The 19,542-nt window shown below is 42.7% G+C and overlaps 1 protein-coding gene, 1 long non-coding RNA gene and 1 pseudogene across 5 annotated transcripts in view; 2 read left to right on the top strand and 1 right to left on the bottom strand.

The window, feature by feature from the left end:
• Positions 1 to 19,371, top strand: part of Tcp11l2 (t-complex 11 like 2) — a 39,231-nt gene extending 19,860 nt beyond the window's left edge. For both annotated transcript variants that reach the window (XM_031350231.1, XM_031350232.1), the window contains 4 exons: positions 8,687 to 8,868; positions 9,066 to 9,247; positions 13,170 to 13,342; positions 18,472 to 19,371. In XM_031350231.1, the coding sequence (XP_031206091.1) occupies positions 8,687 to 8,868; positions 9,066 to 9,247; positions 13,170 to 13,342; positions 18,472 to 18,716 (782 nt within the window). In that variant the 3' untranslated portion in view covers positions 18,717 to 19,371. The remainder of the gene's footprint in view (positions 1 to 8,686; positions 8,869 to 9,065; positions 9,248 to 13,169; positions 13,343 to 18,471) is intronic.
• LOC116076428 overlaps positions 1 to 19,542 on the bottom strand; it is a 42,518-nt gene that overhangs the window by 16,121 nt on the left and 6,855 nt on the right. The gene's annotated exons all lie outside the window — the stretch shown is intronic.
• Positions 10,895 to 11,409, top strand: LOC116076426 (annotated as a pseudogene). The gene has a single exon (XR_004112945.1). The product of XR_004112945.1 is annotated as a eukaryotic translation initiation factor 1 pseudogene (transcript).

Genomic DNA, 19,542 nt, shown 5'->3' with positions numbered 1-19,542 from the left:
GTCATGGAATATCTTGTTTTCTCCATCTATGGTAATTGAGAGTTTTGCTGGGTTTAGTAGCCTGGGCTTGCATTTGTGTTCTCTTAGGGTCTGTATGACAACTGCCCAGGATCTTCTAGCTTTTATAGTCTATGGTGAGAAGTCCGGTGTAATTCTGATAGGCCTGCCTTTATATGTTACTTGACCTTTTTCCCTTACTGCTTTTAAAATTATTTCTTGCCGGGCAGTGGTGGCTCACACCTTTAATCCCAGCACTTAGGAGGCAGAGGCAGGTGGATTTCTGAGTTTGAGGCCATCCTGGTCTACAGAGTGAGGTCCAGGACAGCCAGGGATACACAGAGAAACCCTGTCTCAAAAACCAAAAAAATTAAAAAAAATTCTTTGTTTAATGCATTTGGTGTTTTGATTATTATGTGATGGGAGGAATCTCTTTTCTGGTCCAGTCCATTTGGAGTTCTATAGGCGTCTTGTATGTTCACGGGCATCTCTTTCTTTACATTAGAGAAGCTTTCTTCTATAATTTTGTTGAAGATATTTACTGGCCCTTTAAGTAGGGAGTCTTCACTCTCTTCTTTACCTATTATTCTTAAGTTTTGTCTTCTCATTGTATCCTGGATTTCCTGGATGTTTTGGATTAGGAGCTTTTTGCTTTTTGCACTTTCTTTGACTGTTTTGTCAATGTTTTCTATGGTGTCTTCTGCCCCTGAGATTCTCTCTTCTCTCTTGTATTCTGTTAGTGATGCTTGCATCTATGACTCCTGGTTTCTTTCCTAGGTTTTCTAACTCCAGGGTTGTCTACCTTTGTGATTTCTTTATTGTTTCTATTTCCATTTTTAGATTCTGGATGGTTTTGCTCATTTCTTTCACCTGTTTGATTGTGTTTTCCTGTAGTTCTTTAAGGGATTTTTGTGTTTCCTCTTGAAGGGCTTCTAGCTGTTTACCTGTGTTCTCCTGTATTTCTTTGAGGGAGTTATTTATGTCTTTCTTAAAGTCCTGTATCATCACCATGAGAATTGATTTTAGATCTGAATCTTGCTTTTCCTGTGTGATGGTGTGTCCGGGACTTGCTATGGTGGGAGAATTGGGTTCTGATGATGCCAAGTAACCTTGGTTTCTGTTGCTTATACTCTTATGCTTGCCTCTGGCCATCTGTTTATCTCTAGTGCTACCTGTCCTGGCTGAATCTGACTGGGGCCTTCCTACCTGTGATCCTGGTTGTGTCAGAACTCCTCAGAGTCAAGCTGTCTCTGGGATCCTGTGATTCTGGGATCCTGTGATTCTGGGCCCATTAGAGGGCCCAGGAGTGGAGCCTCCTCTGGGTGTTGTGGGACTGGCTGCACGCAAGGTCTGCTTACGGCACCAGCCCAGACAGACTGGAAGCAACCCGTGCCACTGGGCTGGCAGAGTTCCTATATACCTGGGTCCTGCTGGTCTCAGTTACTCTCAGTGATGGGACAGATGTTATGTCCTCCTCACCTCTGATCCTCTGATCCTGGGTGTGTTAGAGTACCTTGGAGTGCTTTTGCCATTCTTATACATGAGTTAAGACCACCTTAGGGAGTGAGTGTAGATGCTCAGGGGACTGGCCAGGAAGTATAGGAGGAGGAAAGTCAAGATGAGTGGACTCCTACAGGGAACGTAGGAGAAGCTTGAGTGGATGTGACAGGGTCTTTTCAGTAGTCATGAGAGATGAAGGTTAAGACTTGACCACTGGATTATTGATAACTTTGATGGGAGCACTTTTAGTAGGTGTATGACCGGAGAGGAGGCAGAGAAGGGTAGGCTTGGTAAATATTGCCTCCTTCAGTCAAGTACCCAGTGAGGTCCCTCCTGTTACCCTTTATTTTCCTACCAAAGAGCTTGAGGTGCCATGACAGCTCACTGGCAACTGTGTTGGTTGGGATTTTATTAGTTGTGATCTAAGGCTGTTGGGTGGCCTACCTTCCCCCAGGACTACTGTTAACAGACTGAGCTTTTCCATCACAAGGATAGCATCGAAGCATTGTGTGAACAGGGCACAATAGGTGCTGCTTTTAAATGGGCTCCTGTAAACTGGAGCACACCCAGGAGGAGCATATAGATTGTGGAAGCCACATGAGGTATGGTCATACAATTAAGTGTGGTTTTATGCATGTTACCAAGGTCATGATAACACATTCCTCTTTGATACCAATTTAAAGGCATTCATTAAGCTCTTTAGGGCAAATTAAAGTCTTCATGAGGAAATAGTAGACAGGAGGTTTGACCCTCCCAATAATTAATTGGAGCTGTTTGAATTTAAATAGGCTTCTCTCTATTGCTGGTGATAATGCTATGACCTTCTTTGTCAAACTGTTTTTTTCATCGATTGGTTCATTCACGTCTGTGAGAGGCTCGCACTGTTCTCACCCACTATTTATGTATGAAGAAACTGAGGTTATGTTATGGGAAGCCTGTATAACCCAGATGTTTCTCTGCTTTAGAGCATGTGCTTTTTCTTTTGTTTTTTCAAGATAGGGTTTCTCTGTGTAGCCCTAGCTGTTCTGGAACTCAGAGATCTGCCTGCCTCTGCCTCTCAAGTGCTGGGATTCGAGGTGTGTACCTGTCTGCCTCTCCTGGAACAAGACACTGACTGTCAGTGGGACATACTGCAGAGGGTTCTATCATATCAGCTAATGGATGAGAGTAGATGATCACTAAAGAATAAAGTAATTAAAGCTCTGTGACTTCAAGAACTCTATTTTAGCTCCACTGGGAAAGGGATCAGAATTAAAAAAAAAAAAAAAAAAAAGCCTGAACTTGACTCTGTTCTCTGCATCACCTTCCTGAGGCTCAGTGGTGGGGTCATATGTGCCTGTGTGTCCTCATGCAGTCATGCCTTCAATCCAGACAGGTGTAAATCATGTGCAAACTACTTAATACCTGGCTGACTCTAGCTTTGTTTTGCTTCTTCTTAAAATTTAGGTGACCTTATTTTCACCTCTCATGTTGACTTGGCTCTTTCCCACAGATGTAGGAATAGAGCAAGGCTAGTTATGCTTTGCTTAGCTAGAGAAATCAGGAGTACAGGAAGCAGAGTGTATGTCAGCTGTTAATTATATCCCAAGTCTCTCTGCCAAAAAGTTGGTCCTGGTTCTAATATCAAAATAAGAGTCTCACAAGAAGTATTAACACAGAAGGACATAAGTCTTACTGGAGTTTCTGGTGCATGCATGTGTGTGCGTGTGTGTGTGTGTGTGTGTGTGTGTGTGTGTGTGTGTGTACATGTATATGTATACATATCACATAATTCTCTCTCCCTATGGCCTGCTGATCAGGATGTAGAACTCTCAGGTACCTTTGTAGCAACATGTCTGCCTGTGTGCTGCCTTGCTTTTCACTATAATGATAATGTGACCAGCCCCCAATTAAATGTTTTCCTTTATAACAGTTGCCATGGTCATGGTGTCTCTTCATAGCAGTAGAAACTAAACTCTAAGACAAACTCGAACATATTGTCATGCCTGTAATCCCAGAACCCAGTAGACTGAAGCAGGAGGATTGCTGTGAGTTTGAGGATCACTTTGATCATGCACTTGAGTATTAAATAGCTTGGGTTATATAACAAGATTCCTGTCTCAAAACAAAACAAAAGGACTGGAGAGAAGGCTCAGCGGTTAAGAGCACTGACTGTTCTTCCAGAGGTCCTGATTTCAATTCCCAGCAACCACATGGTGTCTCACAACCATATGTAATGAGATCTGATTTCCTCTTCTGGTGTGTCTGAAGAGAGCAACTGTGTATCCACATACATAAAATAAATAAATCTAAAACAACAAGAAGCCCAAAATAACAAAACAAAAAAACCCCAAAGCAACCAAAGCAACAACACAGAAGGAGCATGCATTGATGGCCAGAAATGACCTTGAGAATTGTGCCCCAAGTAAAGAGCAAGCTGGTGGAAGCCGGGTCTCCCAAATCCAAGACCAAACTAACCTGTGATTTTATCTTTTTCTTTGGATTTTTCCCTTTTGTGTTGTATAAGCTGGGTTGTATTACAGGCAACAGAAACTAACTCTAGCAAGCATAGCAAAAGAAAAAAAGAAAAAAAAAAGCCTGAGCCACACCAGGACGAATCAAGGAAAGCCAGACTGTGTTAGCAGATGGGTTAAGATTGCTTCAGACAAGGGCCATCCTTGAACACTGGTAACAGTGAGTCCGCCAAAAGGGCCCAATGGGCATAAACTTAGCTGGGCTAACCTCTCGTTAGGGAGGCTGGGCCTCTTAATTGATAATCTGAAAAGAAGACATAAAAAAGGAAACATGGCAGGAAAAAAAAGAATAGATGTCATGGGTAACTGAAAATTAGAGTGCTCATCTAGATGTCCCTGTTGCACACTACGTGTTCTGCTTCCTGCTGCACTGGAAATGCCTCCAGAGCCTGGGCTGTGTTTATTCATCAATGAATGTCCAGTACTTGGTATAGTACCCATCACATAGGAGGTCCTCAGTACCTACCATTGCACAGATGAGCAAATGGAGAAGCTCTTACTAGTCCCCACAAGAGTTGGGGGGGGGGTTACAAGATTCCTCACCCATGAACCTTACATTTGGGGTCACATGGAACAGTCAGTGTACCAGCTTTAAGGAGTGAAATCTCAACATACTGCTGAGAGAAATGCTGGTGTGCCTTCTGCTTTTCTGATCCTGTGCAATTTTGTGTGTTAGCATGACCTGGGGCATTTAACACTCATCCCCAAGCCCGACCTTAGACTGATTAAGTCACAAAACCCAGGAGCTGGGAGCTGTGCCCAGGATGGTTTTCTTTTTTAAAATCCCTCTGGGTGATTCTAAAGGCAGCCAGAATTGGGATCTACTAAGGCACACTGTTGCTTTAGTTGGAGATAACTAACTGGGCGTGTCTTATGTCTGCTGTGAGTGATTTCACTTACAGTCTGAACGATGATTAACCACCATACTGTATATCTCCCTGAATTTCCACTGTTTTCTCTGATGGCTATCTTCTACATAAAAGACCTTTTCTGTCTTTATAAGCAGAGCTAGCAAACCCAGAAAAGTGTCTGCCACTGAAAAGAAACAGCTGAGGTTCTGGAGTGGTATAGCTACAGTGTAGTGAACAGCATTAGTCATAAATTACCCCTCTTGAATTACCGGAGTCCAAGGAAGAGTTGCAATGTGGTCTTTATTTTCTCTCTTGTTGTTTTTAATCTGCATCTGTATTTAGTCTGCTCCTCTTGGCAGCTGCTGCCTTATCAAATGGGTACTTTTATGAGAGCTGAGATACAAGAAGCAATTTACTTCTCGTGAGAAATCTTAGAACTGGATCCTAATGTAAAACAAAGTGAATTTTGCCCTAAGGCTGTCATAGCCCAGTAGAAAAAAATGCCTCTAAACCTATAAACCCTTCTAGAATAGTCTTCAGTGTGATTTCATTTGGTTCATGATGTAAGAGATGGGGAATTCAAAGTTGGTAGAAATTCTTGTGAACAAAATGGAAATGGATACTCTCATCTAAATCAGTGCTCTTCATCAGTGGTAGTCTTTGCCTGCCCCACCCCCAACCATGTCTAGGAACTTTTGACTGCTCTATTCTGATGGTAGGGGTCCTGGTATTCTATTGGCAGGAGTAGAGGTCAATAGTACCACTGAACATCTCAGAATGGTCAGGACAGTGCCCCATAGCAAAGAGTTATCCAGACTAAAAGGACAGTGGCTGCTGAGGCTGAAATACTCTATCGTAAGTCAAGAGTTGAAATGAATCCATTTCATGATGACCAAAAGAGATTGCTTTGTGCTTTAGGAGAGCTGGGTCTTTAGTAAACAAGAAAACCTAGAGGCAGCCCAAGTCCCTTGGGATAGTTTCTTGTCATCTTGTTTCACTTAGTAAGGGTGGGTGGTGAATGCCTTGCACCCTCTAACCCCTACCATCTGCTTAATCACTTGTTAATCATCTGCTGTCTGGAGTAGGCAGCTCCACAGAAAAGGTAGCACTTCCTATAGCACTTTGGACAGTCCAGTCAAGTTACTTATGAGATGTAGGCTCACTGACAGGCTTCCATCCTTACGACTTCCCTCATCCTCCCTTCTGGAACAGTCCTTGCAGAGCACTAAGAATTGTGCTGGGTAACTGGATTTCCTGTTTTGTCAGATTTCTTATATAGTGTAGTGTTCCTGTGGAGATTTGAATTTTCTTTAAGGGGATCTGCTGAGATTATACTTTTTGAAGCAAAAGCTCTAACTGGTACCAAAACCAAATCCACATTCTCTATGTCCTTGAGATCATGCTATCTGAGGTAACTTTAGCATTGATTCACACAGCCGATCTGTGACAGAGAACCTGATTCAGACCCCCTGTGCTTCAAATACCAAATCTGGTTCAGGTGGGGACAAGTCTCCCCCCTCCCTGAGGTATCTGGGAAGCCAAATGAGCGAACATCAGAGTTGCTAATTAACCCTTACTAGACATTTCTAATTTGCCAGAGCATTGCATGTATTTATCTCTTGAATTCTTACCACAGCTGCAGCAAGAGACTGTTGTTCTCTAGGTCCAGTTTACAGATGTGGAAATGGAACCACCATTTTATGAAGTAAGTTAGCCAAGACACAGCACTAACAAGTGACAGCAGGCCAACTTGAGTGAGGCCGTGCTTTCAACTGACTCCCTCAGGGGAGAGAATGTGTTACACATCCTGAGTCATGCCTGGATTGCTTTGATATTAGGTTGCCCTTACTTGAGACTTGTTAATCAACAATGCAAATTTGACTCTACAGTCATGTGCTTTACTATACTCTGTAGGGCTCTCTGAGCTCCATGGGAGCAGGCTATTGTTCATCCCCTCTACTGGAAGTGACATTTGTTCTCACCAAATCAATTGCAAGGAATCAGGTGGCTCTCTGTTTGCTTCTATCCTGTTTGAAATTTTAGAAACAGGCAGTAGTGGGTGTGAATGGCTGAGTAGGGAGCCATTTGACATGTTAGGATTGCAGATGCCTCCACCCTGCGCTGTCTCTTGAGAACTTTCTTCTTAGCTTTCAGATACCCATCTTCTTTTTTAAAATAACATTTTTATTTTATGTGTATGGGTGTTTTGCCTACATATATGTCTGCACCACATGCTTGCCTGGTACCCATGAAGGCCAGAAGAGGGCGTCAGATGCCCCTGGGACTGGAGCTAAAGATAGTTGTGAGCTGTTAAGTGGGTACTGGGCATCAAACCCAGGTCCACCAGAAGAGCAGACAGTGCTCTTTTAACTGCTCACCACCTCGACAGCCTCTCAGATACTCTTCTTGCTTTTTACATGTCTGTGTTTGAGGGTATGCACGAGGAAGGTGAGTGAGGTGACTTGGGTCTCTGAGAGGCATGGCACTCACTGTCTGAGTCCTCTACCCTTGTGATCTCATCTGACTTGAATGATCACCTCCAAATGTCATACTCTGGGATTTAAATTAAGACTTCAAAATACAACATTTGGAAGGGAATGAAGACTCAGATATTCAATCTGTAATCATGACTTGATGCTTGATTCACTTGATCCGTGGTTGCCAGGGAGGAGGCCTAGAGTGAGAGGGCAGCTTGTAAGAGGTGACATGAGGGAGCTGTGCACTTCTCCTGAGGTGGGGAAGAGAGGGAACACAAGAACCAGAGGAGGAGAAACCACAGAAATGAAGAAGAGACTTCCAGGAGGGGCATCCACAGATGAGAAGCTGGCAGAGTACCTTAAAGAGGATGAATTAGACATGTTAGTAGATTTGACATCTAGAGGGTAGCTGGTAGCTTTCAAAAAATATGTGGGAAGACTGAATGTCATTATCCTCGGACCCATACTTTGTATCTCAGGAAAGGACACAACAGTCATTCAACTGCCCTAGATAGGGATACTGGAGTAATCCATCAAGGATTTCATACTTTTTGCCTTTAAGTGCTCCTCAAGACCCACATACACTATTCCTAGATACTAATACTTCTTCTTTGCCATGATTGCTCTCTTTCAGTGCCCTGGTCCATTTACTCTCTTAAGTGGCCTCCAGCTGCCCGCCCTCCTCTCATTTACCCAGCCTTGCTCTCAGTTATTTTTCTCACAGATATATCTGATTATATCACTTCCATGTTAGAAAGAATTATATAAGGAGTCCTTCTTTCCCATAGCTGATGTGAAAATATGGGATATGGGAACATGAGCACACACATGGACCTTTGTAAAAGTATAGCTCTAATTAGACACTCAGATATGTTTAGCACCCAAAGGGGTTTAATGCATTGAGTCCAAACTCAAGGTCACTTGTGAGCAAGTTTGGGGTAAACTGGTTTCTAACTGCCAAACCAATGCCATCAGTTGTTCTTGTGAACCAGCAATACATATATGATGGACAACATGCAGACTGTACCATCTGCTGTCATGTTTAAGTCTTCATGTGGCTGTTCTCATTGCTAGCATGCCGGCTAGCCTTTCTCCTCTGCCTTCCGTTGCCCCTCTGAAGTTTTCTCGTGAGCACTCCTGAGTAACCCTTCTCTCCTGTTCCTCTAGAATCCACTATATTCTGTTACAAGCAGTCGTTATTTATCCGTCTGTCTCCCCTTAAAGACTTAGGGCCATGACTATATCTTTTCATTCATCCCTGGGACCTTCACAGAAATCTGTCATGTACAATGTATGAATAAAAGGACTGATCTGATAACAAGCAACTCTATGTTTTTTTTTTCCTTAGATGCCCTCAGTAAAACCACAGAATGGCTAAAAGAGTCCGTAGATAAAGAACTGCTTTCTGAGACTGATGTAGCTCCTGGAGCTGAACATAGTTCCATGCCAAGCCTAAGCCCTCTGACGGTGCTTAATAATTGTTACTTGAAACTCCTTCAGTGGGATTATCAGAAAAAAGTCTTACCAGAGGTGAGTGGGTTTGTCCTCTCCCAGGATGTACAGTGTTTGGATTCTTAAGCTTGACTTTGAATTAAATGGTCCGTATGTGTTGCATATGTGCATTAACTAAAATCAGATCGAAATGAGAATGTGGATATGACATTGCTTATTTTACATTTTCATGGCATTGGGCTTCCCTTTCTGTTTTTACATCTTAAATATGCTAGACACTCATGACAGATGGACCACGGCTTCAGGAACTGACAGAAAAGCTCAATCAATTGAAAATGATTGCCTGCGTGTCCCTAATTACCAACAACATGGTGGGTGCTGTTATAGAAGGCCTGCCTGAGCTTGCTAACAGGTTAAAAAGGATTTCAGCAGTTCTGCTTGAAGGCATGAATAAAGAGTAAGTTCTTCATGTATGTATTTGTTCCCTCACATATGAACATTCTACGTGTGTTTCCTCAAACAGGCAATGACTTCGGCCATGCAGACAGAACAGTCACTGCTGGGTTTAAAGTTTCTCACACCTTCTCTTTCTACAGTTTCTTTCAGCTTCTTGAAAGCTCTAGATGTCCTTTCATAGGAAGTCAGAGGCGTGTCCCTTGACACATGCCAGAATAAGTGTTGTGTTTCACCTTCGGTGGTTCACACAAGAGCTTTTCTGTGACAGTGCTGTGGAAAAGCAGAACCAGAAATCCACAGAGCCATGTGCAGAACTACTTTGCCAGAGAGGGTTTTCCAGATTTGATGGGTCTGCTCTACCCTTTCTCTTCGATGACTTCAATGGATCCAATGCATGAAGGTTTTAAAACAGACAGTTGTGTCTAACATGAGCCTAATGAAAGTTTTGCTTTTGGAACACCATCTCCAGTATTGCTCTTTCATTGGATGTTAGATCGCACTTGGAGTTTTGCTTTTACTTCCATCCTGAGACACTGTCGACATCAGGAGACAGGCCTTATCAGTGTTTCCATGGCTCTCATATGGGTCAGCTTTCCCTGCTGCTTTGCCTTTTGGGTGTTTTTAGGACTTTGTCCTCTATTTCTGCCACCGAGGGGAGATGCACCTGCCCTCCCATCTGTTATAGAGAACATGAGCTATGTGCTCATACCTACAGTAGGAATCCAAGTGGCTTGGGATCCACATGTCTCATTCTGGGCTGAAGCTCAAAGGAAAGGCTTTGTCTTGGGCTGTGTGGGTGGAGCTAGGCAATCTAAACCTCAGCTTTTCTTACTGTCCTAGGCCCCACCCTTTCTACTGGCTCTGGTACTGACCTGACATGTACCTTAGTTCCTATTTCAGGGCCCAAGACCCAACATAAACAATACCTTTCTCTGTCCTTGCAGATGGACTATTCTATCTCTGCATCTCCTCACAGTGGGAAGCATTGCCTTCTTGAAGTTTTCTTTCATTAAGTGTTTGCTAGGCACCCAGTGCTGCCAAGTGTCAATATGAAGAAGGTAGAAACAACATGTAGAAACTTAAGAGGACAGGTTTTCAGATCCAGTGACCAGGCCAAACTTACCCGTGTAACTATCTTGTTATCTGATTGAACAAATTCCCGAGACTCTCTGAGCCTCATTTCTCATGTGGAAGGAGAATAACAGGCTGGGGAGATGCTTGGGGGTACAGTGGTTGCTTTGCCAGCATGAGGACCTGAGTTTGGATCCTGCAGTAGCCATGTAAAAGTCAAGCATGGAGGAGGATGTCTGTAGCCCCAGTGCTGGACAAGTGGGCAGAGGGAGAGACATGGATCCTGATGCTCGCTGGCCTAGCCCATCTGTAGACATAGCAAGCCCCCTACATTCAATGAAAGGCCCTATGTCAAGTAGTAAGGTAGAGAATAATGGAGGAAGGTAGATGAAGTCTATGTCTGTCCTTGACATGAAAACGCAAGAGTGAGGCCCCAGTCATTGAGCCGCCGCCGAGGACTCAGCTGCCTCCCCCTTGACCCCCCTCGCTTCCCGATGCTCTGTTGTCCCCCCCGCCCGCCTTCTCCCGCAGCCGCCTTCCGCAGGCCGTTTCCACCGAGGAAAAGGAATCGTATCATATGTCCACTATCTAGAACCTCCACTCTTTCGACCCCTTTGCTGATGCAAGTAAGGGTGATGACCTGCTTCCTGCTGGCACTGAGGATTATATCCATATAAGAATTCAACAGAGAAACAGCAGGAAGACCCTTACAACTGTCCAAGGGATCGCTGATGATTACGATAAAAAGAAACTAGTGAAGGCGTTTAAGAAGAAATTTGCCTGCAATGGTACTGTAATTGAGCATCCAGAATATGGAGAAGTAATTCAGCTACAGGGTGACCAGCGCAAGAACATATGCCAGTTCCTGATAGAGATTGGACTGGCTAAGGACAACCAGCTGAAGGTTCATGGGTTTTAAGTGCTTGTGGCTCTCTGAAGCTTAAGTGAGGATTTCCTTGCCATGAGTAGAATTTCCCTTCTGTCCCTTGTCATAAGTTTAAAAACCTCACAGCTTGTATAATGTAATCATTTGGGGTCTGCTTTTAACTTGGACTAGTGTAACTCCTTCATGCAATAAACTGAAAAGAGCCAAAAAAAAAAAAAAAAAAAAAAAAAAAAAAAAAAAAAAAAAAAAAAAAAAAAAAAAGAAAAGAAAAGAAAACGCAAGAGTGAGCACAAACCCCACCCCACATGCACATGAAAAGGGAGAATAATAACAATTTCCTCTACTTGGGAACTACGAGAATAAAAGATGATTAATGTGAGACTCTCGGCGTAGGCATCGGGCATCAGTATGTATGCAATGAATGTTATTAATAACTGTTGAGGTGTTCACTCATCTTCCCATAGTTTTATTCACTGTTTACTGGATGTTTCATACAACGTAGAACGATTCCTTTATAGGAAGTGAACACATTCACTGCCCAAGTCCTCACTTTATAATAAAGATGGAATAGCAGCATTCGGAATACAAATGAGTAGATGCTCTCACATCACCTGTAGGCCCAGGTGTCATTTGCATGTGGCTTGGTGATATGTCACAAAGATAAGCAAGGTTTTGCTTTTATTATGAATGGGAGGCCTTGGCTTATATGGAAATTTAATTTTTTCTATGGCCTAAGAACTTGTTGACTGAAAGCAAGAGAAAGCTAGAACACTACTCTAGAGTGGATTAAAATATCAAAGGAAAACATTTTATCCAAACAGTCCACCCTTGGGCTGTAGAGTAGCAGAGGTAAGTCCAGTGTGAGTGCACACAGACTTCCAGTAAGGCTGAACACAGGGACGCTGCACCATGCCCATGCTTTCCTTATTCAGCATTTACAATGCACTTGGTGTCCCAATAAGAGCCAACACTGGCAATATAGCAAGCTCACTGTAAGAGCCTGGATCTGAACCAAGATTTTTACCACATCAGACTTAAGTCCCAATTTACTCACTGAGTGACTTGCTCTCACCAGGTCACCTCTCATCTAGTCTTTGACTCACAGGTTTGACAGTGACACATAAGAACCCTTTCTGTAGTGAGATGCCATTGCAATTATTCTTTAATAGTGCACATCTAACAACGACCCTTACTAATTCTCTCTTCCCTTATTGGTTAAATGACCTGCTTCTTAATTCCAGTTTATAATGTCTAGACTGTGTATCTGGGATTATTTGTTACTTATTAGAAAGTAGTAATGGGGAATTATTTCAGGCAATTTGGCCTCTCGGTATCTCTGTTGTTTTTCATTGGTATTAAAGATTTACTGCTATAGGCACAGAAAAATTAATTTTTCTACTCAACTTTATGAGGTCATTAAAAATATCTATGAGATGGCTAAAAACACTGGCTGCAGATGGCCCAGGTTCAGTTCCTAGCACCCACATGACAGTGCACAACTATCTGTAACTCCAGGTCCAGAGGATCTAATGACCTCTTCTGGTCTCCATAGGCACCAGGCATGCATATGGTGCACATATGTACATGCAGGCAAAACACTTGTATCTGTAAGATAAATCTTTCAAAAACATATATGAATGAATAAGACTAGTTGATTTAAAAAGTAAATAGATATTTTCTGTTCCTTTTACCAAACCTGTAAAAATGGGGTTCTACATGTACACCCTGGCTTTTCTGTTAGACACTGGGTGCACATCTCGTGGCTCTTGGCACTTAAACTCTATTCAGTGAGAACACTGCAGTTGGGAGAAGTATTATTCTCTGTTCACTCTAATAAAATCAATTATTATTGCTTCTAGGAGAAAATTGACAGTGATCTACAGTAACTTAGTATATTTAAAAACAAAGCAGAAAGCTGCCTAGAAGCCCAGACTTGGCCTGACTCAGTTTGCTCTGTCTTCTCTAGGACCTTTAACTTGAAGGAAGCCCTGAATTCTATTGGTGTTCAGACTTGTGCTGAAGTTAATAAAGCCCTCAATGAGAGAGGCTCGCCCATTTTAAATGCTGAGGTTCAAGCTAACCTTGTTGGTCAGTTCTCTAGCCTTGAGGAGAAGGACAATCCTGTCTGTACCTTGATGGGTAAGTTTTCTTTATTTTTAAACCAGTTTCTGTTTCAGTTTCAATCTGCTTTAACTTGCTGTATTTGACAATGCCTATGTGTCGCCCATATTTTAGTATTAAACACTGTACTAAAAGCAATTTGGAGTTTGGATTATCAAGTCTACTCTAGATTCTGTAATAAAAACTTAAAGCCCAGCAAAATCTAAAACGGCCTGTGATACACCTTGCATTTTGAGCAAAAGATACAGTCTTATTATTGGTGTGATGAAACACCATGACCAAAAGCAGTTTGGGGAGGAAAAGGTTTATTTCGCTCACACTCCTTTTTTGGGGGGAATGGGGGGCAGGGCGTTCACAACAGAGTTACTCTGTATAGCCCTGGCTGTTCTGGAACTCACTCTGTAGACCAGGCTGTCCTGGAACTCAGAAATCCACCTGCCTCTGCCTCCCAAGTGCTGGGATTAGAGGTGTGCGCCACCACTGCCTGGCTTGCTCACACTTCTATATCACAGTTCATCATCAAAAGCAGTGGGGGCAGGAACCTGGAGGCAGGAGCTGATGCAGAAGCCTTGGAGGGGTGCTGCTTACTGGCTTGCTTCCCTGGCTTGCTCAGCCTGCTTTTTTATAGAACTCAGGACGACTAGCTCAGGCTCAGCATGCCCACAATGGTCTAGGCTCTCCCCTGTGAATCGCTAATTAAGAAAATGCCCATCAGGCTTGCTGATAGCCCCATTTTATGGAGCCATTTTCTCATTTGCAGCTCCCTCCTCTCAGAGGACTCTAGCTTGTGTCAGGTTGATAAGTAGCCAGCACAGATGCTTAGCTTTTCCTTTTGGATGACCAATATTAAAAGTATAAAGAAATCCTGGTGTTTCATAGGTCTTACTTCTCTGTTCATATGTACTGGGGATGGTACTTCATAGCCTATTGCAACTATCCAGCCATGGATATTATGAAGGCAGTACATTGTGAGGTGGAAATCCTGGGAGAATGTAGCTCACACCCACTCTCAGCACACTCACAGAATGAGGCTAATGGTTCTCTGTGAGCATCCCTGACATAACTCAGGTCCTCTTCTTGGTCAGGGTTAAACAGATAGAGAGTGGAAGGCTGGAACTGGGAGGCATCATGGGTAGACAAGTAAACAGCCTTCTCAGTGTCCGGTGGTTGGAGCATTGGCAGTATGGAGGCTGTATCAGGACTCTTGCTGTTGTTACCTGCATCTAGTAGAAAGGGCAGTTGTTTTTTCCTGCAGCTGAAAGGACAAGGGTGGGGCTGGCTGCTGACAAATGTCATTGGGATTCTGGTTTCCCACTGCCATCTCAGCACTGTCTTCCTCTAGGCTGGGGGCCTACACAGTAAGGTGGTGTGCTCTATCATCCTCCTTCCATGTTTAAGTCAAACAAGAGCCAGGAGTCTTACCTCACTGCTAACCCAGCATGGAGTCCTATTGGCTGTACCTGTTGGCTATAGGTTGGCTGTACAGGTTCTGCCCTTGAACTGGTCATGGTGATCAGCAGCAAAAGAACTTGATCTTGAAAAGTACCCTCACTTTCTGGATAGTCTGGTGACACAGAGTATTAATGAGGGGAGACATGATTCCCTTACCCCAAACCAGGGTGTTGTTACCATTTATGAGGACAAAAGCAGCTGTCTTTAAAATGTGGTTCATTACTGCAGGCACTGAGAAATAGAGTCTGGGAGAAGGAAAGAGTATGGAATTAGAACGGACTAATATTCCAGAGTTAATCTATAAACTTACCAAGTGTAGTGTCTGTGTCCTAACAGCGTGGGCACATTTTATTGTACTCTGCAATGGTTTTTCTTATTTTTTTTCCCCTCTGAGACAGGGTTTCTCTTTACAGCCCTGGCTGTCCTGGAACTCACTCTGTAGACCAGGCTGGCCTCAAACTTGGAAATCTGCCTGCCTCTGCCTCCCAAGAGCTGGGATTGAAGGCATGCGCCACCACCGCCCAGCTGGTTTTTCTTATTCTTATTGCTGGGAACATTAGGGTACCAACAGTTCAGGCTACTTAGGTGGGCCAAAGCCTCACCTCAACCCCAGAAAGGACCAGTGCCAGGGGGACAGCATTGTAGGTGACAGTCGATCGAGTCTGCTACCTAGAGGGGACAGTTGATAATGGCAGTCTGCAGTCACTTGTCACAGCCCTTACCTTTATACCTCACTTCTGACCTGACTCTGTCTTCCTGGTGTCTAGAACAGTTGTAATGTGAGAGAATGTACTCCTGATGGAAGAAACAGACATGCTGCTGGCTTCCCACTAGTATGACGACCTCATGAGCACAGGGGCATGTTTGCTGTCTGCTCTTTCTCTACATAGTACTGAGTACGTAGACAGCATTTGATACATGCCATAGAGTGCCCATGGCTAAATAACTAATGGGCAGACTTGGGATTCTTACCTGCCACTGTCGTTCCAGGTCTTGTATTCTTAACTGTTGTGCTTAAGGCAGAGCTAGAGCCTTGAGTGGCCTGAGCTCCCAGTGTATCTGTGCCCTGGGTATCAACTGGGAAGGGGGAGGGGCAGGAGATGCCTCATAGAATCTGGTAAAGCAGCTTTTGTTTTCCAGCTCTGCCCAGGGCAGCTTTGCCTGTTGTTCTGCATGTTCAAAGTATTTTTAAATCTTACTCAAAGTGTCATTTCCTTAGCTATTTGAGTGACTGTCTTGAGTGTTCCTCTTTTGACTCTGGGAGCCAAGGACAGGCCTTTGGCTGGAACTCTACTTGGCTGCTTCAAAATGAGCAATACTTCTGTAGTTTTGGCCTGAAAACTTGACTTGTCCAAAGAGGAGGCAGAGTCACTTGCTGACATAATAACAATAACCATTTTGAAAGGATTTCATTTTTAGGCTTTCTTGTGATAAAGTGTTTACATTGTGTGTGTGATGAAGTTAGGCCCAGGTCTGAAAGAGGCAGCCAGTTCTAAGGGAAAGGTCACTAGGTTTTTCGAATGATTCGAAACTAGCATAAATTGAGCACTTGATCTTGGCATATAGAAAGGGCTCTGCCAGCATTGCCATGGGCTCTATGCATGGCACCCATGCTTTGCCATGTGCTCTATTGATGTGAGTACACTTGCCAAGGGTGTTACACTTCTCACCTTGTCATAATCTTCAGAAAGGTAATTATAGTGGGAATTTTCTTTCAAACCAACCCTTTTTTATATATGTATGTATGTATGTATGTATGTATGTATGCATATATAGATATACATATTATTTATATGGAAATGTATATATGTATAATACACATATATATAACAAGTAAAAAGTATGTATGGACTATATGCTGTGTCTATGCATGCTCATAGCCATTTACATTTTTTTTTTTTTTTTTTTTGGTTTTTTGAGACAGAGTTTCTCTGTATGGCCATGGCTGTCCTGGAACTCACTCGGTAGACCAGGCTGGCCTCGAATTCAAAAATCTGCCTCCTCCCAAGTGCTGGGATTAAAGGCGTGCGCCACCACCGCCTGGCAGCCATTTACATTTTTGAGAGGTGATTTTTTTTTCAATAGCCTAAGCGATACATGTGACACATGTATAATTTCTCCTTGCTCAAATACACAGGGGAAATTTATATTATCTACGCTTGCCTTCTCCAGGCTTGATTCCCAGGCTTACATTGTTTTCAGTTTGATATTTATACCCTTTTCATTCTTCTCTCACTTTAATTTAGTCGGACCACTGACTGTACCATGTATCAGACCAGAAATGCAAAGATAAAAAGACCTAGCCCCTTCCCACCCTCACCCCCGGCCAGAGCTTACTCTCTTATAGGAGAAACACATTCACACTGAGAGGAAGTCTGTAACTGATGGGAGAAGCTACTGAGACTGGACAGAGTGGAATGGGATGGGATTAGTTAGAGGAAAACTCCTAAGCATGGATATTGGAAACTTTGAAGTTCTGGGGTCAGTTCTGCTAAAGTGTAATTTGTGGGGAAAGATGTTTGAAAATAAGGGTTTTGTTAATGTCAAACAAAAGCCAGGCATCCTGACACATGCCTGTAAAACCCACCACTTGAGGTGTGGAGGCAAGAGGATCCATAGTTTAGCCATATTGCATGTTTGAGATCACCCTAGGCTTCATGACCTTTTTTCCGAAGGAAGAAAAAAATGGTTTCATTTAATGTCAACTGCCTATGCTTAGTGGACAGTGTTAATAGTAAACATTCTTATTTATGAGGGTTTTGTTTCCAAAGCCAGAGAGAGTCCTTAGAGCTGCATGTGCTGTGGTGGGCCTGGTTGGCACAACTTTATCTGATGTGACCATAGCCAAATCTATGCATGCATTTGCTTGTAGACAGTAGTCACAAGTCGATGCAGTGAGACAGCCAGGGACAGAAACTGATGCAGCACTGTTGGAGCAGCCCTTCCTCCATGCCTCCTGTGCACAGTGCTAGATGATTACCCAACCAGAATGCTTCAGAGAGTATTGGTTTTAGCTATATCAGAGCAATATGCATGAACTTCAGCTGTCTCTGGAAACCTAGATATGTGACCAGACACCCTGTATATTATGTTGAAATCCCAAGTGTGCTGCGTTTCTAGATTTTTTACTTTCTTGTCAAACCAAAAATTTGGATTTCAGTATGAAATTCCTGATTTTATGTTGCTTTTATAAAAACAAAACAAAACCCCAAAGAAACAGGATCTTGGCTAGATTGGCAGTGCCAGCTTCAGTAATGATTGTGGATGTTGGGCACTGACTTTTGTAAAAGATTGTAGCTCAGAAAAGCACTATATTTTTCCTAATCAACCATCTTTCATTGTATAAGTTACCACTCTGTGGCCTGGGAGAGCTGTTTTTCTCTCTGGTCTCAACCTCCAGCAGTTTCAGCCTTATTTGCATGGGTGATGGTCAGCAAAGTGGATGTCAGTCATGCATTGTGAGGATTAGGCATGCAACTGCCATCCTGGCATTTCCATGGCTTTATGCATTAGCAAAAACCGGTCACAAAGCCAGTTCAGATATGACAGATGACAAAGTACTCATAATCCTTAATGGGAGGAACTGTAATGCCGATTGAACACAGGCAGGGGTGAATGGAAACCTTACTGCTTATTATTAAAGGTCACGTACTTCAGTAATGGAACAGGTAAAGACATCATTTTTTTCCCTTTAGATAAACGGATCCAGTTGTACATGAAAAGCCTGCTCTGTCTTCCAAATACTCAGAAGAGCATGCCTCCTGTGCCAGGTGGCCTTGATGTCATCCATCAGGAGCTGGAAATGCTTGGCTCCCAGTATGCAAACATTGTGAATCTCAACAAACAGGTGTATGGACCATTTTATGCAAATATATTCCGAAAGCTGCTCTTCCAGGATGAAGCCATGGGGAAGATAGATACTTCACTTCCAACTAACTAAAGAGAAGCTGGCACTGGAGAAAAGATGGAGATCAGCACTTGGTACATGGTCCATTTCCACCAATGGCATTATAGATGCGGCACATTCTCGACACTGTCCCTAGAGCAGTGTTAGACTGAATCTGTGTAACCTGGTAATGTTAGCACCACAGAAGGGCTACATATCCCTTTTGGGTTTAAAGCAAATAGTTTTAATGAAGAAAAGTAATTTGTAATGAATTATTTTACCTATATAATACTGGTGTTTTCTTAAACATTTATATTGGGATTTTTTTGTTTGTTTTTTTGAGACAGTGTGTCTGTGTAACAGCTCTGGCTGTCCTGGAATATATCACACATTTCTATGTGACTTGTTCATTCAACCTGAAAGGAGTTGATTTTTGTTTATATACTTGATTATACTGCAGTTGCCTGCAGGAATACAATGTGCAAACATTTAAAAATGCATTGAAAATGAAGGGCATTCTGCTTCATTTTTTGTTAAGTGGCAAAGTAAATTTATGTCTTGCGTCTGGATTTAGCAAAGTACATTTATTAGGATTTTTTAGAATCATAGCTCTTGGCATGTTTATTTAGGTTTTACTTAAATGTTTACTTCTACTTTTGTGGCTTTCCTAACATGGTTGTTTTATAATAAAAACTTTATTAAACAGAAATGGTAATCTTTTCATTCTTTTATTGCTAAAACGTGTTGTTCATACTAAGTACATCTTAAAATATTTCAGCATAATCAGTGGTTCTGTTGTCTAACTCATCTTGGCATCTTGAGAGTAGAATGTTGAGCATTTGTTTTTTCTTTTTCTTTTTTTTTTTTATTAGATATTTTC

Source organism: Mastomys coucha, unplaced genomic scaffold, assembly GCF_008632895.1.
Source record: "Mastomys coucha isolate ucsf_1 unplaced genomic scaffold, UCSF_Mcou_1 pScaffold4, whole genome shotgun sequence".
NCBI lineage: Eukaryota > Metazoa > Chordata > Mammalia > Rodentia > Muridae > Mastomys > Mastomys coucha.
This window is presented reverse-complemented; position numbering and strand designations above follow the sequence as displayed.